At 41.5% G+C, this 26,257-nt stretch overlaps 2 protein-coding genes and 2 long non-coding RNA genes across 5 annotated transcripts; all 4 read left to right on the top strand.

The window, feature by feature from the left end:
- The first annotated feature begins 6,203 nt into the window (after nt 1-6,203).
- LOC135347501 (uncharacterized) lies at nt 6,204-8,402 on the top strand. Its single transcript, XR_010398401.1, has 4 exons — nt 6,204-6,469; nt 6,685-6,818; nt 6,910-7,014; nt 7,676-8,402. It is a non-coding gene; the product is annotated as an uncharacterized LOC135347501 (long non-coding RNA).
- Nucleotides 8,403-10,364: 1,962 nt separating this feature from the next.
- LOC135347060 (CUB and sushi domain-containing protein 3-like) lies at nt 10,365-12,880 on the top strand. Of its 2 annotated transcripts, none has more exons than XM_064544910.1 (7): nt 10,365-10,494; nt 10,673-11,038; nt 11,082-11,363; nt 11,457-11,633; nt 11,691-11,900; nt 12,086-12,289; nt 12,338-12,880. In XM_064544910.1, exons 1-7 carry the CDS (start codon nt 10,422-10,424, stop codon nt 12,604-12,606), a joined length of 1,581 nt encoding a protein of 526 aa, XP_064400980.1. In that variant the 5' UTR covers nt 10,365-10,421; the 3' UTR covers nt 12,607-12,880. The 2 variants fall into 2 exon arrangements, with proteins under 2 accessions (XP_064400980.1, XP_064400987.1); XM_064544917.1 differs by having other exon boundaries at nt 10,380-10,494; nt 10,644-11,038.
- A 1,172-nt stretch (nt 12,881-14,052) lies between these two features.
- On the top strand, nt 14,053-15,744 carry LOC135348826 (E-selectin-like). Its single transcript, XM_064547574.1, has 5 exons — nt 14,053-14,383; nt 14,465-14,641; nt 14,688-14,878; nt 15,217-15,424; nt 15,581-15,744. Exons 1-5 carry the CDS (start codon nt 14,362-14,364, stop codon nt 15,742-15,744), a joined length of 762 nt encoding a protein of 253 aa, XP_064403644.1. The 5' UTR covers nt 14,053-14,361.
- A 5,279-nt stretch (nt 15,745-21,023) lies between these two features.
- LOC135347622 (uncharacterized) lies at nt 21,024-22,213 on the top strand. The gene is made up of 3 exons (XR_010398481.1): nt 21,024-21,341; nt 21,399-21,950; nt 22,022-22,213. It is a non-coding gene; the product is annotated as an uncharacterized LOC135347622 (long non-coding RNA).
- The last annotated feature ends 4,044 nt before the right edge of the window (nt 22,214-26,257 follow it).

Consider the following 26,257-nt stretch of genomic DNA (forward strand, 5'->3'; position numbering starts at 1 on the left):
AAATCTTGGCAGTCCTTCTTTGAATCGAGGAGTGGCAGCGATTTAAGACAGCTTGTACAAGTCTGGCTACTCTCAATTCAACTGCTGCACTCTGCCATTATCTGTCTTGTATTGTACAGGTTATTAAAAGCTTTAGGCAACCAATGACTTTCGGCTGCCAGTTCTCATCACGTAAAACCAAGGGCGTATACAGAGAAGAGGGCATGCAACTCACTATGTACCTTACGTACTCATCCGACTTCGAGAGACCAGATATGCTAAAAATAGAATCCAGTATACGGACGTGAACAAGTGGGCGGTGTTGTTTACGGAGTTATAATTATGGGCGTGTACATCAGAGCTGCCTTTGCTAGCTAGCTAGCTAACATTATTACAGTGGAGTATTATTTTAGAGAAGTGTCATGACCAGTCCTAGTCCAGCCAGGTCCAAGACAACCCCTTCGAGCGGGAAGTTAAGTGCTGGGCGCATTGTTAAGAAGTACCAGAGACTCAGGAAGACAGGTTTATTGTACCTAGGTTTCATCTTCTTGGAGTTGCAACTGTTGGATGGTTTGCCTTTGACACTGCTAGTACGAGCCATACTGCTGCTGAGAACTAGTTTTACTATGCTGCAATCGAGCTAGCTAGCTACTATCGTTGAAGCAAACTGAAGAAACTAGTCATTACTCTGTTCAGGATAACACCATAGAACAAGTCAATTCTTATCGTGATTTAGGGATAACAGTTACGCAAGATCTCTCATGGTCTCAATAGCATAGTAAAATATGTGGAAAGGCTTACATGTCACTCAATCTTATTAGAAGGATCATTCCAACAAACTATTCAACTAATTTAAAGAAACAATTATATCTGTCTCTTGTCAGAACTCACTTAACATATTGCTCGCAGTTGTGGAGACCTAAATTAATAAAGGATATCAAGTCACTAGAAAAAGTGCAACGCAGAGCCACAAAATATATCCTTAATGATTATGTATCAGACTACAAAGCAAGACTCTGCAAATTAAAGTTATTGCCCCTCATGAGATGGTTTGAACTGCAAGATATCATGTTTATTGTGAAATGTATGCAGCAGCAGTCGGATGATATAAGAGAACTAGTATCTTTCACTTCATCCAAAACCAGGGCAGGCTGCTCAGGCCATTCCCTTCAAATTAAATTTGCTAGAAATAACTATTCAAGACACTTCTACTTCATTAGAATTGCAAAAGTATGGAATAAATTGCCGTCGAATTTAATAAATCTAGATTCATCTCTAGGAACAATCAAGAAAAAGACTTCGGACTTTTTAGTGTCAGATTTTCTAGAAAACTTTGACACAAATAACTTATGTTCATTTCATATGGTTTGCCCATGCTCTAAATGTCATATATATAGGATCCTCTGTTAACTATACTTATCACTCTATAGATTATATAATATACATCAGCTGCTCCAATGTTGGAGTAAGTCTGTCAGCTATTTCCTCTCACCCAATAATTTTCACTTAATTTCTTTTGTGCATAGCTGTAAAGTTCACATAATAATAATAATATAAAAAAGACTTTGTGTGCGGTCAAAGATTACGCGTGGGCGTTTTGTGGGCAGTTCTAAAAATAGCTCAATACGAAGTCGGATGATTCTGAGAATTGGGCGAGTTGCATGCCCTCTTCTCTGTATACGCCCTTGGTAAAACTAAAACAAGCTAATCTCTGCTGGTGTCTTAGATGACTATATCCTAGCTGAATGCCTGATGTCGTTATTACTCCATCATCTTCTCTTTTCTAGCACTAGCATCCATTCTCAAACTGTTGCTAAGAAGCCCGCAATCACTTTTGCAGGCTACGCAATTCTACTTAACCTCACGCAATTTTTGGATCACGTGGAAAAATCAATGAATAATCTCTACCCAAATTCTGGTAGAGACAGAAGCTGTAGCCCAGAGTCACCAGTCCCTTTTCTCCCGCCCCCGTCCAATCAGAGAAAAGGGAGTGGCTTGCGAGTCTAGGTATATTCCGGCCAATTAAGCTGCATGGTCCCAAGGGTGACCCGATTAACGAGAGTCTACTGTATTATGGAGGGTGATTAGTGCCAAAATGTTACTTTTTATTTGAACGGTGAATATTTAAATTTGGCCCTCAAGTTGTGTACCCAAATATCATTTATCACCACCCAGATAGATCTATGCTTTTCGTGCACAAAAATAGTTCCTTTAATAGTATATACCCAAATAATTATCAATACCCAAAAATAATTATAGTACCCAAAATATACCCAAATTAATAATGTCAATCCCAAATGTAATTTCTTAGTAGTAACCTAGCCTCGATTCCAGACCGAGTTGTTTCTAGCTAGGCCGACAACTAGGCCCAGAGGAGGTTGGACAACGATCATCATGACGCCTTCAGCCATGTGATAATTATAAACCTTTATAGAATTCCTTTGAGGTCAAAGGTGAGAATGTAAAAGCTTATCAGTGCAAGTAAGAGCTAGAGAACGCTAAAGAGAAACAGATTAATGGTGCTCTGACCTCCTCTGCTCATATAGATCATAATCCTGTTAAACAAAAATTGGAGAAGTGTCAAAAAAATCTAAATACTAGTCTAGATCCATCTTGGAATCTTTTCAGCAGTGTAGGGAAGGTGAGAGGGCGGTGGGAATGCTCCTAGACCACTTTTGGCTACTTGCAGTTTCTCTGTACAGCCTACAAAACAGTGAAGCATCGAGGTGCCTAATGGTGCCTAAATTACGGTATTAAACTTATGGGGAAATATGACAGGAAACAAAGTGTGAAGAATCTCTGCTTTGGTATCCGGTTCCTGCCACGCCCAGATACAATCAATACCAGGCCGTCCGTATTTTTCAACTTCGTTCTATTAAGAAAAAATCAGCCTGGGACCGAGGCTAAGTCAGATCGAAAAGGGAGGGAACCTCGCTTGCGCATGCGCACCGAGAGCATAATTATTCTCGGCCACAGCAATTATGTCTGGGATTGGAAACGAACGACAGTTTCAATGATATTCGTTGAAACACTCCTTGTCGTGTTACGTAATCAGACGAATATTTTGTGCAAAAAATAATGCTGATTCAGCAACAATTGTACACAGTCAGGAATAATTAAAGGGATTAGCCTCGATTCCAGGCCACACTGAAGTTTATGTGCATATTATTGCTGAATCAGCATTATTTTTTGCAACATTTTCGTCATGCCTAGCTAGCTGGATGCAGAGGAGGAACGCCAGGGTCAATAAGGTCATGTTTAATGAAAGATTTAACATTCTTGTTCTGGGTTCTTGACCTTTGCTGCATATAACAGCTTAGTGCTTCTGTTCTTTATTTGCTTGTTTGGGAAGCTTACTATACCTAGATCTATCCAGTGCAGCAAGCCAGTACATCAAAATTTATACCCTAGCCACGGAAGGGTAATTTCCATATCTTGTGGTTTCGAAGAATGCAATAAAAGGTCAAAGGTTGCAATTAAATCCTGGATCTCCTTTCTCAAGCTGATTCCTCTGGGGCGCGATAGCTCAACCAATTTCTGTTGTGATTATAAAGAGGATCAAGCTATTGGTGTTGTATAAACTCAGGGGCGCGAGGGTAAACTCAGTTTTACATGTAAAACATAGGGCCATGTGGTGTTTTAATTAGTGACCTTTTGACACTGGCATTCCTCCTCTGAGCTGGGTGGGGCTCGATCTGCAGCTAACGCTGCTTTACCTGCAAGTAGTGCTCACTAGTTAGTAGCCTCGACTCTAGCCTCGATCCCAGGCCGAGTTTTCGCTTTTATAACGGTTAGGCGAACAACTGGGCCTGGTACTAGTTGTCTGCGCATGCGTCAATCGTTCGTCAGATTCTGACGAATGGATATTCTCGTTCACTTTTGTGACATTTATATTCGTGTACTATCGTGTACTAGAAGTCAGTTCCCGTTTTATCATTATTGGAATCGATTGGAATGGCTCTTAGCTGAAGCTTCTCTCTTCTCTGAAGCTTATTCTGAAGACTGAACAACAAGGGAAGAGGTATAAAGCTTTGTCAAGCTTGTTAAGGTCAGATATTTTTGTGTGGGCCCTATGGCCGGCTATGCTATCAAGTCTTGTTCATGTTTGGCAAGAATGTAGGTAGACTATAGTTTCATCATTAATATGGTGGATCAAGTGAAGAGTGTGAGCTAGAGAACTTGGTGCTGCCATCATCAGCTCGTCGACAATGACACTATAACCGAGAAATTTAATATGTATAGATCTACACGTATTTAAAATGTCTACTTCTCTGTACAGGAGCAATGGCTAATATCCAGCTATCCCAACAGTGCTCCTCTTGGCTATACTAACGGACGAGACTGGACAGTTTGAGGTAAGGGTTTAACCGTCTTTGGTTTCTTTTAATATTGTCCTATACTCACAGACACAGGACTGGAGTATGACCTGCTCATTCGAGCGTTGCTGGGTAGCTCAGAGACATCAAGAGAATCTACGTTTTCTCAAGCAATGAGTTACGAGTTGGGGCCTAGAATCAGAGAAGTCCAGCAGTCTGCTAAATCTTTTTGAAACGTAATTTGAAGGCATTCAATCATCCTGAAGTTGCCCTGGGTCACTGTAATTGTGCTGCAGCACAACTGGCAACTCCCCAGGCCTTTGTGAAGCAGCTCCCTATGTGCATCTTTTGTGTACTCACTCTGTGCATTTTCTGTGTACAAATTTCTATTATTGATTTATTAAATATTTTTGCCGACCACAAATATACAATGAAAATTTGACGCATGCGCAGACAACTAGTACCAGGCCCAGTTGTTCGCCTAACCGTTATAAAAGCGAAAACTGGGCCTGGGATCGAGGCTACCTCGACTCCAGCCCCTTGAATAGTGGGCCTGGTATTTACTGTTGGCGCGTGGGTGGACAATTAATTTATTATTTACCGTATTTATCTCATTGAACGTTAAAACAGTATTTTATCTTATTGTGATAAAGAACAGAAAAAAGAAAAAGAGGCTACCTCTCTGCATATACTGTAGACAGAGACAGCTAAGTAAAACATCAGCTCTGTAGATTTATTCATTAACTTGAGGCTTGGATCGGATACACACTCAGGCGACAAGTTAATCTCATAAGAAATTAGTTAAACCTGTGGGTAAAAAATAAATGTGGATAAGTACAGTGGCTGTGACGTAACATAATGTGAGGACTACTTATTGATTTACACAATAGATTTACCATTGAAAGCACTATCCATTAATACACACTCAAGCAACAAGTCCGGATACACACTCAAGCAACAAGTCCCTCGGATAGGATACACACAAGTCCCTCGGATTGTAAACACATTCAGGCCACACAGTTCTCGGATCAGATACCACGTACTTATTTTCGGCAAATGTCACAACAATACTTCCTTCCAGAGAGAATGGCACTGAACGTCGAACAGACACACCAACACTTTGAAGATGGCTTCACTCAGAGAAACAAGAGGAGAAATCACCATCACAACACTTCTTTCAGAGAGTGCACTGGTCCTGTCAAGCTTCACATCAATCAAGAAAGGGAGTGTCTGGAAAGCAGATGGACTTGCTCTGGGACTTGCCATAGCCGGTCGGTACGGTACCCACATAAACACCAGCGTACAGACACTTCAACGCCTCCAGCTGCTTGTCTTTCAAGACTAGACCTGGTATTCCAACACAGGATAACGCGTACACAAGAGCAGAAGAGAAGGTAGCCTCGATTCCAGCCCGAGTTGTTTCTAGCTAGGCCGACAACTACAGTTGCTCCGCCATCTGACAGCTCACGTGAAGATATCGCAACAGAGGAAATATCTCTCCCGGTGATGGATCGTGCAAACTATGCAACACTGAAGAAGAATCACCTTCACACTTTTTAGTAAGTTGCCCTGCTCTCTCAATGCGCAGACTTGCTCTCCTGCAGGATGCCCCATCCTGCATCAGTGTTCACCTCCCCCACGACCCAAGGGCACTACATGACACCCTCTACAATCTCCTGCAAGGCCTTGTCTGGCTGAAAGCTGCCCATGCGCAAGAGTGGCTCTTGCTCTTCATCAAAGATCTAAGGCAAACCCGCGCTGATCTCCTTCTCACAAGCACATTGGTTTAAAGCTCCACCCTCTTACTGCGTGTTATAATAATACCCATTTTCAATATTCTTTTTCGTCTGCCCAATGGGCTACTCTTCATTATTTGGAGGCTACAAAGAAGAAGAAGAAGAAGAATATATTTGCAACCGTGACGTCATCAACAGCAACAAAAATCACAAAGAAGCTCTGCTTGATAGTGTGTAGGTTAGTGGCAATAGCTGAAGATACAGTCCTATAACTCAAGCTATAACGTCTGATACTGGCTGCATAGGTGTTGTAGCAACCACCAAGCCTTAAATAATGCCATGCCTCTTATTTTTGAAAGAGGTTGCACTGTTTTTGTTACAAAAAGCTACCACCAGCCCCCCTGGAATTTTTACTGAGACGGCGCTTATGGAATAACGGTGAGCGAGTACAAGCCAGTTTTAGCTGGTAGCTGTTGTACAAGCCTTTAGCTACAGTGTATGCTAAGTAAAGAACAGATTCGTTGTTACCAAAATTTTTTGTCACTTGTTTTAGCATGCCTAGTAAAGCCACACACAATTTGAGTACAAGTAAAAACATAAACAATATTTTAAGCATAACAAACAATATCTTAAACATAACAATTTAATCTTAGTCTAACTCAGGCTCTGATTCGGACTGACTGGTTTGACTGTCACTCCCTGTATTTTGTCCGAACACCCAGTCGACGATGTCTTCCCCTTCTCTGTCTATCAATCTGCCTGCCTCCACATCTTCCAGAGATATAATGTGAGTTTCCTTCTGTTTTGACCCTGCTATGTTATTACCACAATTTAAACACTCACAGCCAATTGAACAATGCTTCCCCCTTTTCTTGCAGCCACACCGTCCAGTCAAACAACCTGTCGAACACTTGCATCCTTTAAGGAGTGAGTTGACTCGATCACGGACAGCCTGTACGTTGGTGGCAGTATCCCATTTAATGGTGAGCTCATTGTCTGTGATACTCCAACCGTAGTTTTCTAATGGCTCTAATGTCATAATGGGTTGATCAGATTGTTGCCACATGTGTAGAACCCAACACGATCACTTCCAATGAAGCAAAAGTGCATCATCAGATGGTATCATCTCGTTTTCAAATTTGACCCTGTCCCAGATATTTTGCCTTATTATTGTCTAGCCAAATAGAGTGTTGTTCTTTAACTGTTAAATTTTGTTCAGACAATGAATGGTAATATGTAGCTGGTGAGTTAGTATCAAATCCTGTTGCATGTTGTTTAAAGTAAGCTGTTCCCACCAGACGTACAAATGCTAAAAAACCCAATTCGTACTCTTGATTTGAAAGTCTTACATTTGCTAGGGTGCCTGGGATTGAGCTTTCCAATCCTGAAGATATAAACTTAGCGTTCTGGTAAAAATATCGTAAAAATGTTGTTTTTCCTATTTTGCTAAAAAAGGATATGTAGTCACATCCACTTTAGCGCGTCGAAATGCATCTTCTATGAGATCTTTGGGTTTACCGAGTGACGCTAGTATAGCATCTGTACATTCCAATACACTACATATGCTTTTTTTGTTAGGTTTGTCCCATCGTGGTGCGTATGTATCATCCCCTAAACAGCGTGTTATATCTTTTCTACATTTAGGACAAACCTGACGAGTGAAATCAATGTTCAAGGAGGCTGCAAGGGTACGTGCTGGCTCACTTCGCCAGTTGCTTGGACTACTCATATTCCCACTGACGCCATGGCACAACTCACATACTCCGTTGTCTGCAACACTGTCACTGACTTCCCCAAAAGAAAGCTGCCTTCTAGTTTTTCGCTTACTAGCTAGACACTATTTTACAAATGTTTGTATTAATTTTTTATAATTATCATTATTGTGTGACACAACAAACCTGGAATGTCTATGATGTGCCATAGTCTGTGTGGTGCACTCCATCTTGTGGGACTCCATGTGGTTTGACATGGAAATTGTGGTCAAGTTTTGCAAGCTCATAATTTTTGCTTCAAAGCTGGGTACAAGCAAAATGTTTTTGCAAAGTAATGCTCAAAGCTTACAAATTTTGTTGATACCCATCACATAGCTTCACTTTGTTAGCAAAATTTTTTGTCACTTGTTCTAGAGGAGTACTATCATATGACATAGAGTGCTATTTGAGCTCGTGGAGCCAAACTTATAAAAGCTTAACAACTATTCTCGTGTATGCATGTAGACTAGGAACAGTTCTACGTGCCTGAGCTCGTTCGTGAGTGTATGTACAATACTTCGTAGAATATAAGTGTGTGAATATTTAATTACTTTTAGTATTAGCTTCATTTTGATAGCGGAAGTTGAACTTCCGTTGCAAATAAATTTGTGTACTTATATAGTACTAGCCTCGACTCCAGCCCCTTGCGCCTTTCTCAGCGGCTTGGAATCGAGGCTAATATAGTACTTCCGGAATCTTGGCGGAACAACTGACTAGGCCTGGTGTAGCCTCGATCCCAGGCCGCACTTCCCGCTAGGGAAGTTGGGCCTGGTATCGACTGCTTGCGCATGCGCTAATATCCCCCCGGTATCTGGGGGCTTTGGATAACATCGTTTATGCTCAGTAAAACTATGACATCACAACGAAAGGAAGTGGATTGAAGGAAGTAGATAGAAAGTTGGATTGAAGGTTTCTAGCCCATTGGATAGCATTCTCTGATAGCTACCCTTAGCCTGCTATGTTAACAAAAGACTCACAGCCTGCAACAGTGTGGATGACGATCGTCTGAAAGGAGTGACGGCTGATAAGAGCCTATATGGACAGGCCACGCCCATTTAACACTAACTTGGTGAAAGTCTACTATACTACTGCTACTGATTCTATCAGAAGAAAATAGCAGTACAACAAACCTACACAGCTCTGTTTCTAGCTAGCTAGCTAGCTATATAGCTCTGTGTATGACTTTTAGGATATTTTCTCTGATGTATCCAGTATTATAGGAATATTTACGGGGGGAAAATCCAATATTATAGTATTATAAAAATATTTACGGGAAAAAATCCAATAATTTGGCGCATGCGCAAGCAGTCGATAGCAGGCCTTCTTTCAAAGGCCGGTGAAGGAGGCTAGGCCTGGTGTTGATTGTATCTGGGCGTGTATCTGGGCGTGGTTAGGAACCAAAAAACAAGAAGCAGAGAGATTTGCAAGAACAACACACCTATCTACATGGGCCGGCAGTGTTGGTCCTACCTACTAGTTTGTAGTCCATCACAAAGGGCAGTGAGTGAAAGCAAGAGACTTGCCATACCATGTTGAAAACCATGGCAAAGACGTTTCTTCCTTCTGACAAGAGCTGGGCCTGTTCTGCAATGAGAGTGGGGCCTTCTTGTGAAGCAGACAATGTATACGTTAATCTGAACAACTTAAACTTGCAGTAGCTAGCTAGCTAGATAATCTATGGCTAGATTTCAGTTACTTCAGAGCATACACGGAGCTAAATTACGGTATTAAACTTATACGGTGAAATATGACAGGAAACAAAGTGTGAAGAATCTCTGCTTTGGTTTCCGGTTCCTGCCACGCCCAGATACAATCAATACCAGGCCGTATTTTTCAACTTCGTTCTATTAAAAAAAATCGGCCTGGGACCGAGGCTAAAGAGAAGGTAGCAGCCATTACACAACTTGTACTAGATTTCTTTTTCAATGACATCATTATAAATGAAACGGATATCAATGTTTTACAAACTAATGCGGAATAAGAATACTGATAAATATACTGCAATTTACGATTACCAAGATTCTTGGTAATTCTGGCGCATGCGTAAACAGTGTATACCAGGCCGCCTTTCTCAGCGGCTTGGAATCGAGGCTAACTAGTTAGAGTTGTTCCAAGAAGTATTGTTTAGTGTTGGTAGTTTCAGTGCTTAGTAAGTGTGCAAAGACGGAGATAAATGTCTCACTGACGACAATTGATCAATTCGGCAGCTCACTTCTCATGACCACCACTCCGTCCGCAAGCGAGTTATTCTTTCCAAATTTTTGGGAGCTGTTACTTTCTTACCCACCTGTAGGTCCATGTAGTTAGTTTTGTGCAAAATCGTCTTGTGCTTCGAGCAATAGCCGCCGATTATAGGTATCTGGCGAAGATCGGTTACTTACTCTACGTACATATAAACATCTGAAATCCCAAACCAGGTTCCGACTTACAGTAAATTGCCCCGGAGGCTTGGCCTTGTTGTCACAGATGAGCATGAGGGGGCTCAGCCTCGACCCCAGGCCGATCCGTCTCCAATTGAACGCTAGATCGCCTACTGGTATTTTTCAACTTCCTTCTATTTGAAGAAAAATTGGCCTGGGACCGAGGCTAGAGGGGGCTGTGCAGCTAATGTAGTTTATGTCTAGCTGGGATTTGTTTTCATGCAGTTAGCGATGGATCTTCTTGTCCAGATATGTCTCCTGTTCTATCTCCTATCATCTTTTGTTGTTGCAGGTAAAGTTCGTGCCTAGACTAGATCTAGCCTGGGTACCGGTACGTAGCTATGTTTTAATTAAGGTAGATAGGCTGATAGCAGATGTATCATGTGTATTCAGTATTCAAGTACAAATACATGTAACTGTACCATATTATTGCCCTATTAGATACTTCTGTCATTTTGTTTCCAAAACAGAGGCCACTTTGGATCTGATGTATAACACGAGTGTGGCGTGTCCTGGAGAGACAGTTTTGTTCACATGCTTCGTACCTGGTGTTGTTGCATTGCAATGGAGAGTAGATCCTCCAGCAGAGTCTATGTTGATGTCAGAAGTACAAATAAATCCATTCAATATATTCTCACAAGTTGGTCGAAGGGACACATTTGGATCTGGAGTGATCATGTTTGAGGCTGTTTTTGTGAGCAATGATGATGGAAATGTGACGTCCACTCTCATCAACCTCAGTGAAGTGTCTGTACTGGATGGTAGCAATGTCACCTGTACTGCTACTATTAATAATGGTGTTGTAATAGAGTCACAACAGACTGTAACAGTTGCTGGTGAGTTTTTAAATTCTCCATGCAGCTAATCATGAATTTGCAGGTGCCCCAACTTCTCCACTCAACCCAATAATTTCCTCCATTCAAAATCAAACTCTCTCTTCCATTATCACTCTGGACTGGGACTCCCCCTCCTCTACTGGTGGTGTGTCTGTCAGCTATGCCCTCACCATCTCCCCAACACCTCTCTCCGAGTCACCAGTCACCGTGGAGACCACCTCGGCACAGATAACCATCTCCTACGACACTCACTACACTGTGACCATCAAAACTGTCAACTGTGCTGGCAATAGCAGTGCTTTAATGGTGGTGATTCCTGCTATTGGTTAGTAGAAGTGACCAATAGAAGGAATGCAGTGTCATTTTTTCTATGGATTAGTAACCTACACCTTATAATTATTACGTTTCTCCAATGCAGTTACCTGCCCCTCTAATCCACCACCTGCGGATCGAGTGACCATCAATGGTCGTCCACCACTGCCTGTACTAATAGGATCAATACTAAGCTTCACTTGCAATAGACAGACAGTAACTGCAACCTGTGAGAGTGATGGACGATGGTCATCTGACCCCACCACTTACATGTGTCTCTCAGGTAAGTTGTAATTAATATCATGGCTGCATTGTATACGCTATAGTCCCCTCCTCTCAGTTGCCACCTGTGGTTCTCCTGCTGCACCATCTAGAGGTAGTGTGGACATCAGTGGTGGGACACCACCCTTCTCACTGGGTTCAGAGGTCACCTATCGCTGTGACGATGGACTGTTCCCCCTTGATGTGAGGACCAGTACATGCACTGATGTGGGGGGTAGGGGAGAGTGGGTGGAGAATCCTGGGAGCTTGGTGTGCAGGGAGAGGCCAGGTTAGAAGCTTGATTTTTCTGTCAAAAAAATTGTTTATGTGACTGCATGTGTACAATTGTACTGCCTTTGTTCCACATTTTTTAGTATTCTGCAATGGCAGGTCATTAATGGGTGCTCATATTGAGCTGATGAGATACAAAGATGTATACTCACAGTTATTTTCTGACCGTCCCTATACATATAGTCAACTGCACTGTACCTGCTGAACCGTGCAACGGTGCTATATTGGACTATGAGAGGTTGAATGAGACAGTGTTGGAGGGAACAGTGTTGACTTACCAGTGTGACAATGGATTCTCACTGACTGGACCCAACACCATCACTTGCACTAATGCTGGAGTCTGGAGTACTAAGCCTGAGGCAATCGTGTGTGTACTTATGACTGAAGGTGATGAGCTTTGTAATATTATATACTATCTACTATCTCATTTCACAGTTTCTACTATCGCTCCATTGTTCTCCACTTCTGCAACTGTCGCTATCAGTGTGGTCATCACTTTCATTGTCACTCTAGTCATTGGATTCCTCACTGGACTCCTAGTGATGCATCTTTTCTCTCGTAAGAAGGCGGTGTACTTCCCGGCAACTGAAGGACAAGCTAACGCAGCGTCCACTACACCAGTTGGTCCTGTTTATGAGGAGGTGTCACCCAAAGAGGACATTGAACTCAACACAAACCAGGCGTACGGACCATTAGGACTGTGACGTTGTTCACTCTTAATTTTAATACATCAATAATGCGATCATTCTGGTTGTTTATAGACTTGTATAGACTCGCTATAGTTTAATATACATTTGTAGATAGTGTTAATTAATGCCTATAATTCTAATACTAATCATAGATTGTCTCATGCAATGACATCTGTATATCCCATATACAGGTTATAATTATTTTTTGCTGTAAAACCTTATAATGTGGTTTTTCTGACTTCCTCAATCAGACTGAAATAGAATAAAGTGGTGTGTTTCTTTATACCTATGAATCAAGTGATCAAACTCGACAGTTATTATAATTATGGCTCGGTGTGTGGTAGTACATGTATATGTGCATTACACCCTATAGCTTTCAGCTATTGTTTTCCTTGCAACTTTCATTATTATTCATTGAGACAATGTAAACAATACATGTAGCACTGCATCTGTTTGCATAAACTGATGAACAAATAACAAGAATTAATTATACAACTGCATGTTACTGTTCTGTCAGACTTGTCCATCCTGCAGCAAAAATAAATCAAATCACAGTACAATAAGTATAATTATTTGTAAGAAAAACAATTAATATTATTAACGTGTGGTGCAAGCTGTGCTGTGCTAATGCCTCTCGCCATGTTTTGCTGCACTCAAAAAGTATTAGAGGGTACACATATATAAGAGGTAGACTCAGGGAGTGGCTGAAGTGACTAAATTTAAATGTACATGCATAGGTAAAGTCATCCTAAGCCTAAGCTTAATGAGCAGAGAATTGAGTTAATGTGCATGTTTATAGAAAGTTTTATGCAGTAAACTGCAAAGACTCACGTTTGATTGTGTTGTTCTCTTCTCCATCCAAGGATCATAAAACTTAGTGTCCTAATTGATATTGAACAGCTCAGCAAAACTTCAAAGGATAATTGCATTCATGACACTACCACAGAAACCAATATCAACATTGATAAAGCTGCTATTGCTAGCTAGGTGCATCAACGCTCGCACCACAACATGGTTAAATTTTGAATTAATATGGCCTTGATACTTTAAAGCCTGTACAAAACGGCAAGTGCAAGTAAGAATACAGTGACAGAGCAGTAGAATGATATTATGCAGTTTAATTAAATGCATGCATATGCAGATTCTACTTTGATGTCTAGCGCTGGTGATGGCTTGGCCTGCCCCACTATCTCAGTGGTATTCACCTGCTCTGTTAGTAGAAGTTCACTTTTGTGGGAAGTGGATCCTCCACCTGACGTGGTTACTGCGCAGTTGACACAAGTGGTGTCTTCTGCTTCTACTGAGCTATTACAAATAGGGGTAGAACGTTTCATGTTTCAAGCAGCTAGAACTGAGTTCAGTAGTAATAGCCTCACCTCTACCCTCACCACAGTCACTGAGCTGTCCTTGCTGAACGGCACCATTGTGCGTTGTATTGGAGATGCAACAGAATCCTGCAGGTGAGACATATAGCCTCATAATAAGTACAATGATTCTCAGTCTTACAGAGCCACCTACTTCTCCATCTGCTCCAACGATAATTTCACAACAAAACCAACCCAACTCCTCCATTATATCACTCTGGAATGGGACTCCCCCTCCTCTACTGGTAGAGTGTCTGTCAGCTATGTCCTCACCATCTCTCCAACACCTCTCTCCGGATCACCAGTCACCGTGGAGACCACCTCAGCACAGATAACTGTTTCCTACAACACTCCCTACAATGTGACAATCAGAGCTGTCAACTGTGCAGGATCGAGCAGTGATGTGATGGTGACAATTCCTTTTATTGGTTAGATATTACACGTATACTAGAATCACTGTTGGTTAGATATTACACGTACTAGCTTCACTGTAATTTAATCTGCTGCAGTTACCTGCCCCTCCAACCCAACACCTGCCGATCGAGTGACCATTAATAGTGCTCCACCACTGCCTGCACTAGTAGGATCAACTCTTAGCTTCACTTGCAATGGACAGATGGTACCAGCAACCTGTGAGAGTAATGGACGATGGTCACCTGACCCCACCACATACGTCTGTCTCTCAGGTAGGTATATTCATTGTCATGACTGTATACTATAGTCTTTTCTCAGATCTCACCTGTGGCTCTCCTGCTGCACCATCCAATGGCAGTGTGGACGTCAGTGGTGGGACACCACCCTTCTCACTGGGTTCAGAAGTCACCTATCGCTGTGACGATGGACTGTTCCCCCTTGATGTAAGGACCAGCATATGCACTGATGTGGAGGGTAGGGGAAAGTGGGTGCAGAATCCTGGGAGCTTGGTGTGCAGGGAGAGGCCATGCAGGTGAAATGTAGTTTGGGCAAATTTTTAGGCTTCCCAAACCACACTGGTAAGTGTGATAACAGATAAGCCTCTAGAGTGGGTGGCGTTGGGTTTTTTTTGAGTTTCACAAAAGCATCCTTGAAGCATGTAAATAAGTTGGCTTGGCCTTGGTTTAGAGGCATAACTAAAAGTTATTTCTGCAACGTAAATTGTATTATGTATGTATACACCGCCTTTGTTCCACACTTCTTAATTATATATAAGTACATGTATTCAATGGCAGGTTATTGGATGCTCGTGTTCAGCTGATTGAGATACAAACATGTACTCATACAGTCATTTTCTTATATAGTCAACTGCGCTCTTCCTACTGAGCCTTGCAATGGTGCTATAGTTGAGTATGAGAGGTTGAACGAGACAGTGTTGGAGGGAACAGTGCTGACCTACCAGTGTGACAATGGATTCTCACTGACTGGACCCAACACCATCACTTGCACTAATGCTGGAGTCTGGAGCACTGAGCCTGAGGCAATCATGTGTGTAGGTCAGTAATTGTTTGCTATCCCAAAATTAATACAGTCATATCTCACAGTTTCTACTGTCGCTCCCTTGTTCTCCACTTTTGCAACTGTCGCTATCAGTGTGTGTGGTCATCACTTTCATTGTCACTCTAGTCATTGGATTCCTCACTGGACTCCAGTGATGTATCTTTTCTTTCGTAAGAAAGCAGTGTACTTCCCAGCAACTGAAGGACAAACTAACGCAGCGTCCACTGCACCAGCTGGTCCTGTTTATGAGGAGGTGTCACCCAAAGAGGAGATTAAACTCAACACAAACCAGGCGTATGGACCATTAGGACGGTGAAACTCGTTCACTCTTTATGAACAAGTTACATTGCAATAATTATCATTCTGTTGGTATTTTGTTTGTTATAGACTCAGTGTTTTTGATAGCGTATAATTATGACCAGGAGCCCATATTAAATAAGAATTCTAGATCGATCTCTTATTTATATGGGCTCCTGGTATAACTTATAGACAATTATATATGTAAAACCTATGTATTAGTTAATGTAAAGTTATAATTATAGAGGGGTTTATGACAGCAAACCTCCCGACCACGAGGGCGTAGCCCAAGTTATAGATCTGTGTCAATCAGAAAATTGAGTACACATGTTTTTTCTTCATGAACCAAGTGATCAATCAAGCTCAGCATGCGGTTATTAATTATGCCTCGATGTGCGGTAATAATTATTATGTGCATTTAATATACCCAGTATATGAAATTCGGTTGTTAATTGTTTTCTTTGCAACTTTCATAAAATAATAATGGCATTGTTTATATTCAGCATCGGATATGTATAATTGAGAACAATGCAAACAATAGCTGCATCTGTTCACATAATTATTTAAATTGATGAACAAAGAGTAAACGTACACATAATTATATTGCTTCAAATGTAAGAAAAACAACAAGTTATATAATTGTACATTGTATACTGTTCTTTCAGACTTGTCAAGATTCCTGCAGCAAATATGGAACATCAGCACATAAAGATCTGGCATGAAGTTAGGATATTAATTAAGCAATAATAATGCCATTACGGGGTTAGATTATGGAGGTAGAAAGGAGGAGAGAGTGGCTGAAGGGATCGAATGTACATAGGTAAAGTCGTCCTAAGCCTAATTAAGCTTAATGAGCAGGACTTTGAGTTACATGATTGTAATGTTCATATATATGGTAAACGATAGACATTACGCAAAGACTCACATTGGATTATGTTGTATTATTTTCCCTCTGAGGATCATTCTCCCCAGCAGCTGATAGAGACAGTCCACTCCAGCAGACTGCACCAGGGCATTACCACTGCTCTGTGAGGGGGGGGGGGGTGCATGTAAATAACTGTATGTAGATCTACATCATCAATATTGAAATAGCTAGGAAACAAGGACACAAAGTTTTTCTATGCCATTGAAAGTAATAGCTCCTACACATGCAGTCCTAACAACTCACCAGTCAGTCCATAGAAGATGCAGCTCGAGGTGTCTCTTAAACACTCCCTCACCCAGCGACTTGGGCAGGCAACTGTGGACAGAGAAAGGGAGAGAAAAACATTAAACACACTCGAAAAGAAGTGAGAGAGAGCATTTCAAGCTGGAGAAGGGAACTGAAGGGGGGGGAGGTACAATACTTATACTCTGGCCTCAATTTACATCACACACAAGCTGTACTCAACACTTGAACACTTGGATCCTTGTGTATCACTAACAGTGGCGGATCCAGAGGGGGTTCTTTGGGTTCAATTGAATCCCCCCTTTGAGAAAGAAGTGAGTGGGAGGCTCAAGCAGCTAGTTAGCAAGTTGTTCCTTTCTTACTAGCTTCACATGCACTTCTCACTTACCTTTAGTCCTTGTTAGTCTTTGTCTGTGCAGTTTCAGTGACTATGAAGGCTAAAAACTCTCCAGCATAGTGCATGCAGATTGCTTATTAAAAGTGATGATCTTTTTTTAGGAAAAAATTCGGTGTGTTAATGCACATGCTCACTGTTTCGAAGAAGTGGCGATCTTTTTTTTAGATAAATTTAACAGTCCTTGACCCGCTCAGAGCCCTGGAACCCCCCTTTCAAGAATCCTAGATCCGCCACTGACTAGTGACCACCGGGTACTACATGCACATCTACAAAAGTACTATAACACACATCTTTTGTAAATGATCAATACACCTAATCTACACAACATCAACATACCTTTATCCCATACCCCACTACACCCTCAATCACACAGCATATCCACACACATAACACACCCTCACTCTTCACTCTTCTCCCACAGCTTGTGATAGTGTGAGTCCATACATCCTCCTATCCTCATGCTGGGGACCAGTGAACCACATGAGTACATCTGCTGGTCTGTGTGAGCTGGGTTGTCATGGATACAATGAATCTCCCTAAATACAGCCGTTCCAGGGGATCAATACCAGAGGATCTGAGGCAGGGAGAGGATGAACAATAATCTTTGCATCTAAAAACACAATCATCTACTATTAAGTTAAACACAATCTTTCAGACAGCTGTTCAGGAAGCTTTAAGCACTCAATGTACAACAATATTGATTGCCTAGCAGCAGCTTACAAGGTTAAAGAAAGAGATAGATGAATGAAGTACAAAGTGGAGATAAGACAAGGAATGTAGTGGTCACCCACAACTTGGTGATCTGTTACAGAATACAAAGGATTCAGAAGGTGATACACTCTAAACTAACTAAACTATAGCTATAACAGGATTGCAAAATACAACCGCAGCCAGTTAGGTCCCTTAATACAGTGCAACTATCTTCAAAGGTTCTTAATGTTTCTTAAAGGGGCTTTCATACTTGTAGTGTTGTTTTCACACGATCAGCTAGTGTACCTCGAATTAAAAGCCGCGTGTAGTTAGCTAGCTGCAACATACAAGTTCAAGCTTAGCTTTTGCTTGCTTTTATTCGAAAATGAAGCTTTAACATAAAAATCTGCCACTATTAAATAATTAATTGTTGTGTTAAGGCTATCCATGCTGTAAACACAGTGCTATGGCATCCAGGTAAGCAGACCCACACATTACAAACAAACAAACAAACAAACCAACAGACTACTATACCCGCTGGCTGCAGTAGGGCCTTAGGTAACAATGTAAACAGAGTTGTTGGCATAAGTGATGTAGCTAAGTAGATAATATTCAAAGACTCACATTGGATTGTATTTTCCCTCTGAGGATCATTTTCCCCACAACTGACAGAGTGAGGTGAGACAGTCCACTCGAGCAGTGCTCTGTGGGTGGGGGGGGGGGGGGGGTACATGTAATTAAGTGGAGTTTGCAGATCTCATTATCTATTGAAATAGCTTAATGTAGGAAACAAGGACAGAGCAACATTGAACACACTAGATACATGCATGTCGTCACAGTACGATTACACAAATACAAGAAAATTTTATGTGGAATTAATCTACTTCAAAAGTTTCTGACAGTGTCAGCTTTTGAGGAAATTTAGGTGATCTAGCTGTCTAAGAAATTTCAACCGACGCTATCGAACAACATGCATCACTAAAGTAACTTTATAACTTAGAGAGCATTGGGTCACCACCTGCAGAGAACGTCTGACATGTGTGCACGAATAATTACAAGTGCTAGTGTATTTTTTGGCCCGGACGTTATCCCACAATGACATCAATGCACTGAACTTATAGTGATTCGTACATTCACGCATGTCAGACCTCCTCTGTGGGCATACTGAATGACACAATGAGTATCCTTTTATCACCCATCTCACCAGTTTGAGCAGTGTCTCCAGGAGGTTGATATGTTGAGGGTAGTGTCTGTGTTGTAGTGTCTCAGCATAGAGGGGGAGGAGAGAGGACACTCGGTCACCACACCCACTCACACCACTCAGCTCTCCCAGCAGGAGAAGGAACTGGAGTGGGTGCACAAGATTAGATTTGGTTAAAATTGCTATTATGTAAACTCTCAGTTATTTGCATCACACAACACATTCACTGGCCCACATTAATTTTATCTACTACAACATCTATAAAAGCACGTACCCTTATCACAAACACCATTGTAATTATTATAAGCTAGCATACCTTTATCCTATACCCACTTAGCCTCGAATCCAGGCCGATTAAAATACGATTGCATGTGTAATTATCATAGGCGTGGTCCATACACGCCCACGTACTCTCTACATGTACTATGTACAGTTTGTATATGAAGCTTTATAGCCTTGCTAGCTAGCTGTGGCACTCTATGGTGTTGTCGAGAAGGCTTGCACACTAGTCTGAAACCAGAAGAGGCTCTCATCTACCTCTATGATGGCTGGATGGTCGTGATGTTTTGAACTTGGTTTCTGTTACAAATGAGAGCTTCTTTTGGCTTCAGACTAGTGTGCAAGCCTTCTCAACAACACCATAGAGGGCCACAGCTAGCCAGCAAGTATTCTCGACAACGCAATAGAGAGCATAAGCCACAGCTTCACAGGAGACAAGTAAATTAATACGGAAAGAAACTAGTAAACAAACTAGTTTACGTTTTAATTTTACAAAGGTTTATTAAAGTATAACGAGTCACCCAGATTCTGGGTGACTCAGTTTGCGCATGTGCACTATCACCCATGCAATAGAGACCAGGCCGTATTTTAATCGGCCTGGTCTCGAGGCTAATACCCACTACACTATAAAGCTATATGCAAAGCTCCACACATCGTCATGGAAACACTACAACAGTACACTCACCAGTCGTCCCACGTATGGTTTCAGACAATCCTTGTTCACCTGTGTGTGTGTGTGTGTGTGTATGTGTGTGTGTGTGTGTGTATGTATGTGTGTGTGTGTGTGTGTGTGTGTGTGTGTGTGTGTGTGTGTGTGTGTGTGTGTGTGTGTGTGTGTGTGTGGGGGGGGGTTGAATTGTTGAGTTGTAATAAGTATAACCATGAGCATGCATGCATACAATCTTTTTAACAAAGCCTAAAAAAGGCAAACTACCACGCAGATGTATTGTATCAACAAAAATCAAATCATAATTACCCCGTGCATGCGTAGCGCGCAGTAGGGGTAGAGTGATGTGCGTGTGTCGGTTTATGTGTGTGTGGACACAAAAATGAGCTGTTTAAGCAAACTAAACGCTTTCACCATGGACTGCTTTAACTGCTACTGAGACAGTGGTTAAATAATAATGGGTTGAAATTTGTAGGAAATCTTCAAGGTCGACAAAAAAACTGTTTTCTAATCGATTTAATCGATGATTTATAGATTCACGATCATTCCCAGAATGATACAGTCATTAATACGGTAAAAAGTTATTGTAGCCGTTGTGCGCGTGCAATGAAGCCCAACGCACGGGGTGAATGCTCTATGAGCACCTTGTTATGATTATATTGTCTACGAAAACTGGAAGTGTAATTAAAAGAAGCTATGAATAAGTTATCATAAAGGAAGTAAACAAGGCGGTTGGGTAATCAGCAATCATATTGAAACCTTCTCACTGTCAAGAAATAATTCGAGATGACACTAATAAGACTTCTCTTGATTTGCTTTCTGGCTGGCTTCAGCACTGGTAAGACTGACTATTCAATTATAGATTTCCTTACATTGACACTGCATGTTTCATAAAGCTCAATATTCAGTGAGTGTGGAGAGACCATGTCCAATGGAAACAGTCACTTTCACCTGCACTGCTCCTGGGGATTCTTTGAGACGGGAACCATCAGATGTTTCTCGCATCACTATCCGTCCTACAACCTCTGGTCTTAATGTACCACTAATGCCTCAACCAGGTTACACTGTGACACTGATTGCATTCAATGACACTACATTAACATCTACTCTGTCAAGAACAGCAGAGAATGGGATCACTGTGTCCTGTGTGGGGGGGTTTGTGGACTCACTGCTTACTCAAACCACAATAGGATCTTCAACAATCCAATTAGTTGGTGAGTGTCCTATTTATTGTCTGTACATAAGCTATAAACACGTAAATATATGTATAGATCCACCAGGACTATCTTCTATCCTAATTAGACACTCCACTCTGAGTAGCTCAACCAATGAAGTTAGTGTATCTATGCAGTGGGACCCTCCTACTGAGACTGGTGGTAGAGATGACCTCACCTACACAGTGACCATCTCACCTCTAGCCCAGCTCTCTGCTACTGTCCTCACATCCACCTCTGTCACTGTGACTGCTCAATACAATGTGGACTACACTGTCAGTGTTGTGGCTACCAACTGTGCTGGGAACAGTACAACTGCTGGGTACAACTTTAGGATGGTAACTCGACAGATTCTTTTAAAGTTTATAAACCATTTTCCATACAAATAATTAATGTTTCGTTCAGATGGCTGTCCTGTGTTGACCAACCCCATGAATGGAGCCTTTGAACCAGTCTCCAGCAGATTGCCAGGATCCATAGTAACCATCCAGTGTGGCGATGGGTATGTATCTGCTGTTACGATGGTGACATGTGAGGGTACACTGATGTGGAGTCCAGACCCTGAGGCTATTGAGTGTACAGCACTAACTACACCTACTCCCACAACTCGTGAGTTAAGCTCTTGCTGTATTGATAATTAATGCAATATTAATTTTATTCTGTGTTAATTTTTCACACAGTCCCCCCTCCAATCAACTGCAAGGCTTCACTACCACCACCACGGAATGGCACCATCAGTGATCATTCAGTACCAGCTATTCCCGGTACACAAGTGACATTCCAGTGTGACGATGAACTGTTCCCTGAGGGCATAATGACTGCCACCTGTCTCGCTACAGGAGAGTGGGATAGGAACACGGGGGAGATCGTCTGCATAGGCAAGTGTATTCATTACTTGAATACACTTGTAATCATAATTCTCTCTTGAACCACCTACAGCTGCTCTTTGTAACTGTGCCAGCCTATCTGCAGCTGTCTCCATCAGTGTGGTTGTCACGGCAGCTCTATTTACAATCATTGGATTGTTGATGGGACTCTTGATCATGTATTTGTTCATGCGTAAGAAGGCAGTGTACTCTCCTGGAGCCAAAGAGGAAGTTAACGTAAGACCCACTGTACCAGCTGGTCCTGTTTATGAAGAGGTGTCACCCAAAGAGGAGATTGAACTGAACACTAACCAGGCTTATGGACCATTAGTAATTTCATCAACAGTTAATTAATAATGTAGATGTACATAGCACTATACATACGTTCATTATCAACAACCTAGCTAAGAACAATGTAAACAATAACATTGTTCATTAAAAAGCCACTACATGTTTTGTATCAAAAGTCAAAGAAGCTATAATAATAATAATATAGTGTTCAATAATTATATGTATACCTGCAGTCAATGAAAATGATAATAGCATGTGGCATAAAGTTATAACAATTAGGCAGCTGTATATAACTAAAATTAATAGCAGACACTGTTTAGTATCTACGCGTACGATGGGGTTTTAGAAGCCTTAGAATCGTAAAGGCACTGCTGTATAGTATCCTTAGTGCAGTAATTAAGGGTGGCACAACAAGTGCCTGGGGTGTTTTAAATCCCATAGACACCAACAAAAGTGTGTCAACTCATTTAGATACTAGTATATATGCGTGCACAATCTCTCTACATGGCTTCTATAGAAACCGTGATAATTAAAAGCGAGTATAAGTAAAAGCTGTGAACGCTATGTCAAACCTTTAAGAAACTCCACACAATCTCAACGTGCAACTATTAAAACAGCCCCTCTAACTCTCTCTATATGTAGTACACGATTACCACCTCTGAGGCACTTCTCACATGTAGATCAGTATAGTTAGACACTGTTTTGGAGGTGTCTATGGGATTTAGAAAGAAGCCCACAGGCACTGTTTTAGTATCCCGAGTGGAGTCCCATCAACAATCCAATGATTGTAAAATGTTCTGATTACAAGATGCTAGAAGTGGCTGAGGGCTTCTAAATCACATGAACACCGACAAAACAATGTCTCTAGATACTAGTACGCATGCGCAAACCTTGCCTACAATACAGCAAATTTATTTTGCTTGATAACAGGATACTAAGTACGTAAGTTGCGGGTATACTAAGTCCCACAGTATACCTTCTCTGAGGTACTTTTCCCATGTACTTCCCATGTACAGTTAAGTACGTCTTATCCTAACGTCTAATATGCACACGTACAAAGGAATCCTGAAAGACACTATTATATGATTTGATAGTTGTCTTATAGGCTTTGAGTTGTTGGCCTAAGTCATAATAATTATTGGTTATACAAGCCTAAGTCATGTAGCTATGTATATAGATTATTACACACTGACTCACACTGGATTGTGTTGTTCTATTCTCCCTCTGAGGATCATTCTCCCCAGCAGCTGACAGAGTGAGGTGAGACAGTCCCACTCCAGCAGACTGCACCACCAGGGCATTGTCACTGCTCTGTGAGGGGGGGGAGTACTTGTAATAAGTGGAGTATGCAGATCTCATTATCTATTGAAATAGCTTTAAATGTAGGAAACAAGGACAGAGCAACATTGAAGTAGTTAGATACATGTAGTCACAGTACAATTACACAAATACAAGAAAATGTTCTGTGGAATCGTTTCTTACAGTGTCAGAAAATTTAGGTGATCTCAACCCAACCTATCGATAGTACAACATACATCACAAAAGTAACTTTATAGACTTAGAGAGCATTAATTGGGTCACCAGAGGACGTCCGACATGTGTTCACGAATAATTACTACAAGTGCTAGTGTATTTTTTGGATCACACAAGGACATCAATGCACTGAACTTACATAGTGATTCGTGCACGCATGTCGGACCTCCTCTGGGGTCATACTGAATGACACAATGAGTATCCTTTTATCACCCATCTCACCAGTTTGAGCAGTGTCTCCAGGAGGTTGATGTGTTGAGGGTAGTGTCTGTGTCGTAGTGTCTCAGCACAGAGGGGGAGGAAGGAGGACACTCGGTCATCACACCCACTCACACCACTCAGCTCTCCCAGCAAGAGAATGAAACTGGAGAGGGATACAAGATTAGATTTGGTTAAAACTGCTATTACGTATAATTATTATACTCTGCAGTGCCTTGATTTACATCACAACACACAACACATTCATAAGCTCACTTGAGGATTCTCTTGTGTACACTGGCCCACATTTATCTACCACAACATCTACAAAAACACATACCCTTATCACGAACACCTTGTACATGTACATAATTATAAGCTAGCATACCTTTATCCCATACCCCACTACACCATAAAGCTCCACACATCGTCATGGAAACACTACAATAGTACCACTCACCAGTCATCCCACGTAGGGTTTCAGACAATCCTTCACCTGTGTGTGTGTGTGTGTGTGTGTGTGTGTGTGTGTGTGTGCGTGTGTGGGTGGGTGTGTGTGTGGGTGGATGGGGTTGAATTGTTGAGCTGTAATGTGTAAACATAATTATGTGTGCTACTGAACACATGATATCGGACTCTAGGGGATATAGATTACACAGGCACCATCACATGACCACCCACTCACCTTAGTGCCCAGCTCTGCAGTACAGATACAGACTGCCTCTCTCACTGCATGATTGGCCACCTGGCTCTGGGAGATGTAGAAGTTCACCTGCACACACACACACACACACATCAACATCACAACAAGATTGAGACTGCTTCAATAACATACTTACGATACATAGCATTGTTCTACTTAATAACTATAATTATATTGAAAATTGTGAGCTAACCTATACTACTAATTAAACGATTGCACTGTCAGAATCGATTCAAATACAGCTATTTGACTCGCCAAAAAGTGTCGTTTTAACTAAACACACCTTCCATGGAAACAATCTACCATATAGCCGGTCACACATTTGTAGTTGAGCAATATTTAGTCAGTTTGTGGGATGCATTTTTGTGGCTCTGAGATATGTAAGCCTACCTGCACAGACACATCACCTTAACAAACAAGATACCGTATATGCTCGATCAGAGGCCGCTCTCGTATAAAGGCCGCACTCATATAGTAGCCTCCCTTGCTAGCAAAATGTAACATTTAGTAGCCGCTCTCAAATAGTAGCCTCAGTGAACTTTGACTCTAGCATTTCTGCACGTGGTAGCCAAAAAAATATTAATACTAGCAGCTAGCTATATGTACGTAGCTACTAGGTACAGGTACCAGCTTGTTAGTGCTTCACAAAGACTTTCTCATGGCAGAGTTCAAGTTTATGCAGGTGAAAAGAACTTTTGATGACAAACTAAGGTTGTTGAATTAATAAACGCTGCTCTTAAATAAACAGTGGCCTCTCTCGAATTGTAGCCTCGACTCCTCTTCCAGCAAAATGAAACATTTAGTAGCCGCGGCTCCTGATCAAGCATAATTATAATTATGGTACCTTAATTTAGCTATTGCAATAATGATAGAGATCTCAACTAACAAATTTGTGCTGCTGGATTTGGCTAGCTCGTACACATTTGTGTTCCAATCACCCACTCACCACTTTGTGGATGTGCTGCTCTACCAGCTGCACTCCCCTGGTCTGTGTGACCACCCTCCAGGTCTCCTGAGAGTAGAGCCTCACACTCTCAGCCACATAGTACCTGAGGGGGAGGGAGAGATAATGAAATACAGTGGAACAATAAACAAAGAACCTTCAGAGATAAGGGACACTGTAATAATAAAATAATAAGGACAGTGCTTTCGTCCCCGAAATTTCCTATACTCAAAAACTATATCCTCCAAATAAAAGGAAAACCTCTCTCTATCATATTATTAAGTGCCGTAAATATCAGTAAACATAGATAGTATGAAAAGTTTATAAATGGTAAGCATCAGTCAACCAACAAACACATTTTGTACTAGGGTGGGTAGATTAG

Source organism: Halichondria panicea, chromosome 1 (genome assembly GCF_963675165.1).
Source record: "Halichondria panicea chromosome 1, odHalPani1.1, whole genome shotgun sequence".
Classification (NCBI taxonomy): Eukaryota; Metazoa; Porifera; class Demospongiae; order Suberitida; family Halichondriidae; genus Halichondria; species Halichondria panicea.

Excerpts from the sequence above, each read along its gene's own strand:
- LOC135347060 (XM_064544910.1), top strand. The coding sequence starts at position 10,422 with ATGCAGTTAGCGATGGATCTTCTTGTCCAGATATGTCTCCTGTTCTAT. Across the intron at positions 10,495-10,672 it reads ATCATCTTTTGTTGTTGCAG|AGGCCACTTTGGATCTGATG; the intron begins GTAAAGTTCGTG and ends TTTCCAAAACAG. Across the intron at positions 11,364-11,456 it reads GGTGGTGATTCCTGCTATTG|TTACCTGCCCCTCTAATCCA; the intron begins GTTAGTAGAAGT and ends TCTCCAATGCAG.
- LOC135348826 (XM_064547574.1), top strand. The coding sequence starts at position 14,362 with ATGGTGACAATTCCTTTTATTG. Across the intron at positions 14,384-14,464 it reads GGTGACAATTCCTTTTATTG|TTACCTGCCCCTCCAACCCA; the intron begins GTTAGATATTAC and ends AATCTGCTGCAG. Across the intron at positions 14,879-15,216 it reads TGCAGAATCCTGGGAGCTTG|TCATTTTCTTATATAGTCAA; the intron begins GTGTGCAGGGAG and ends GTACTCATACAG.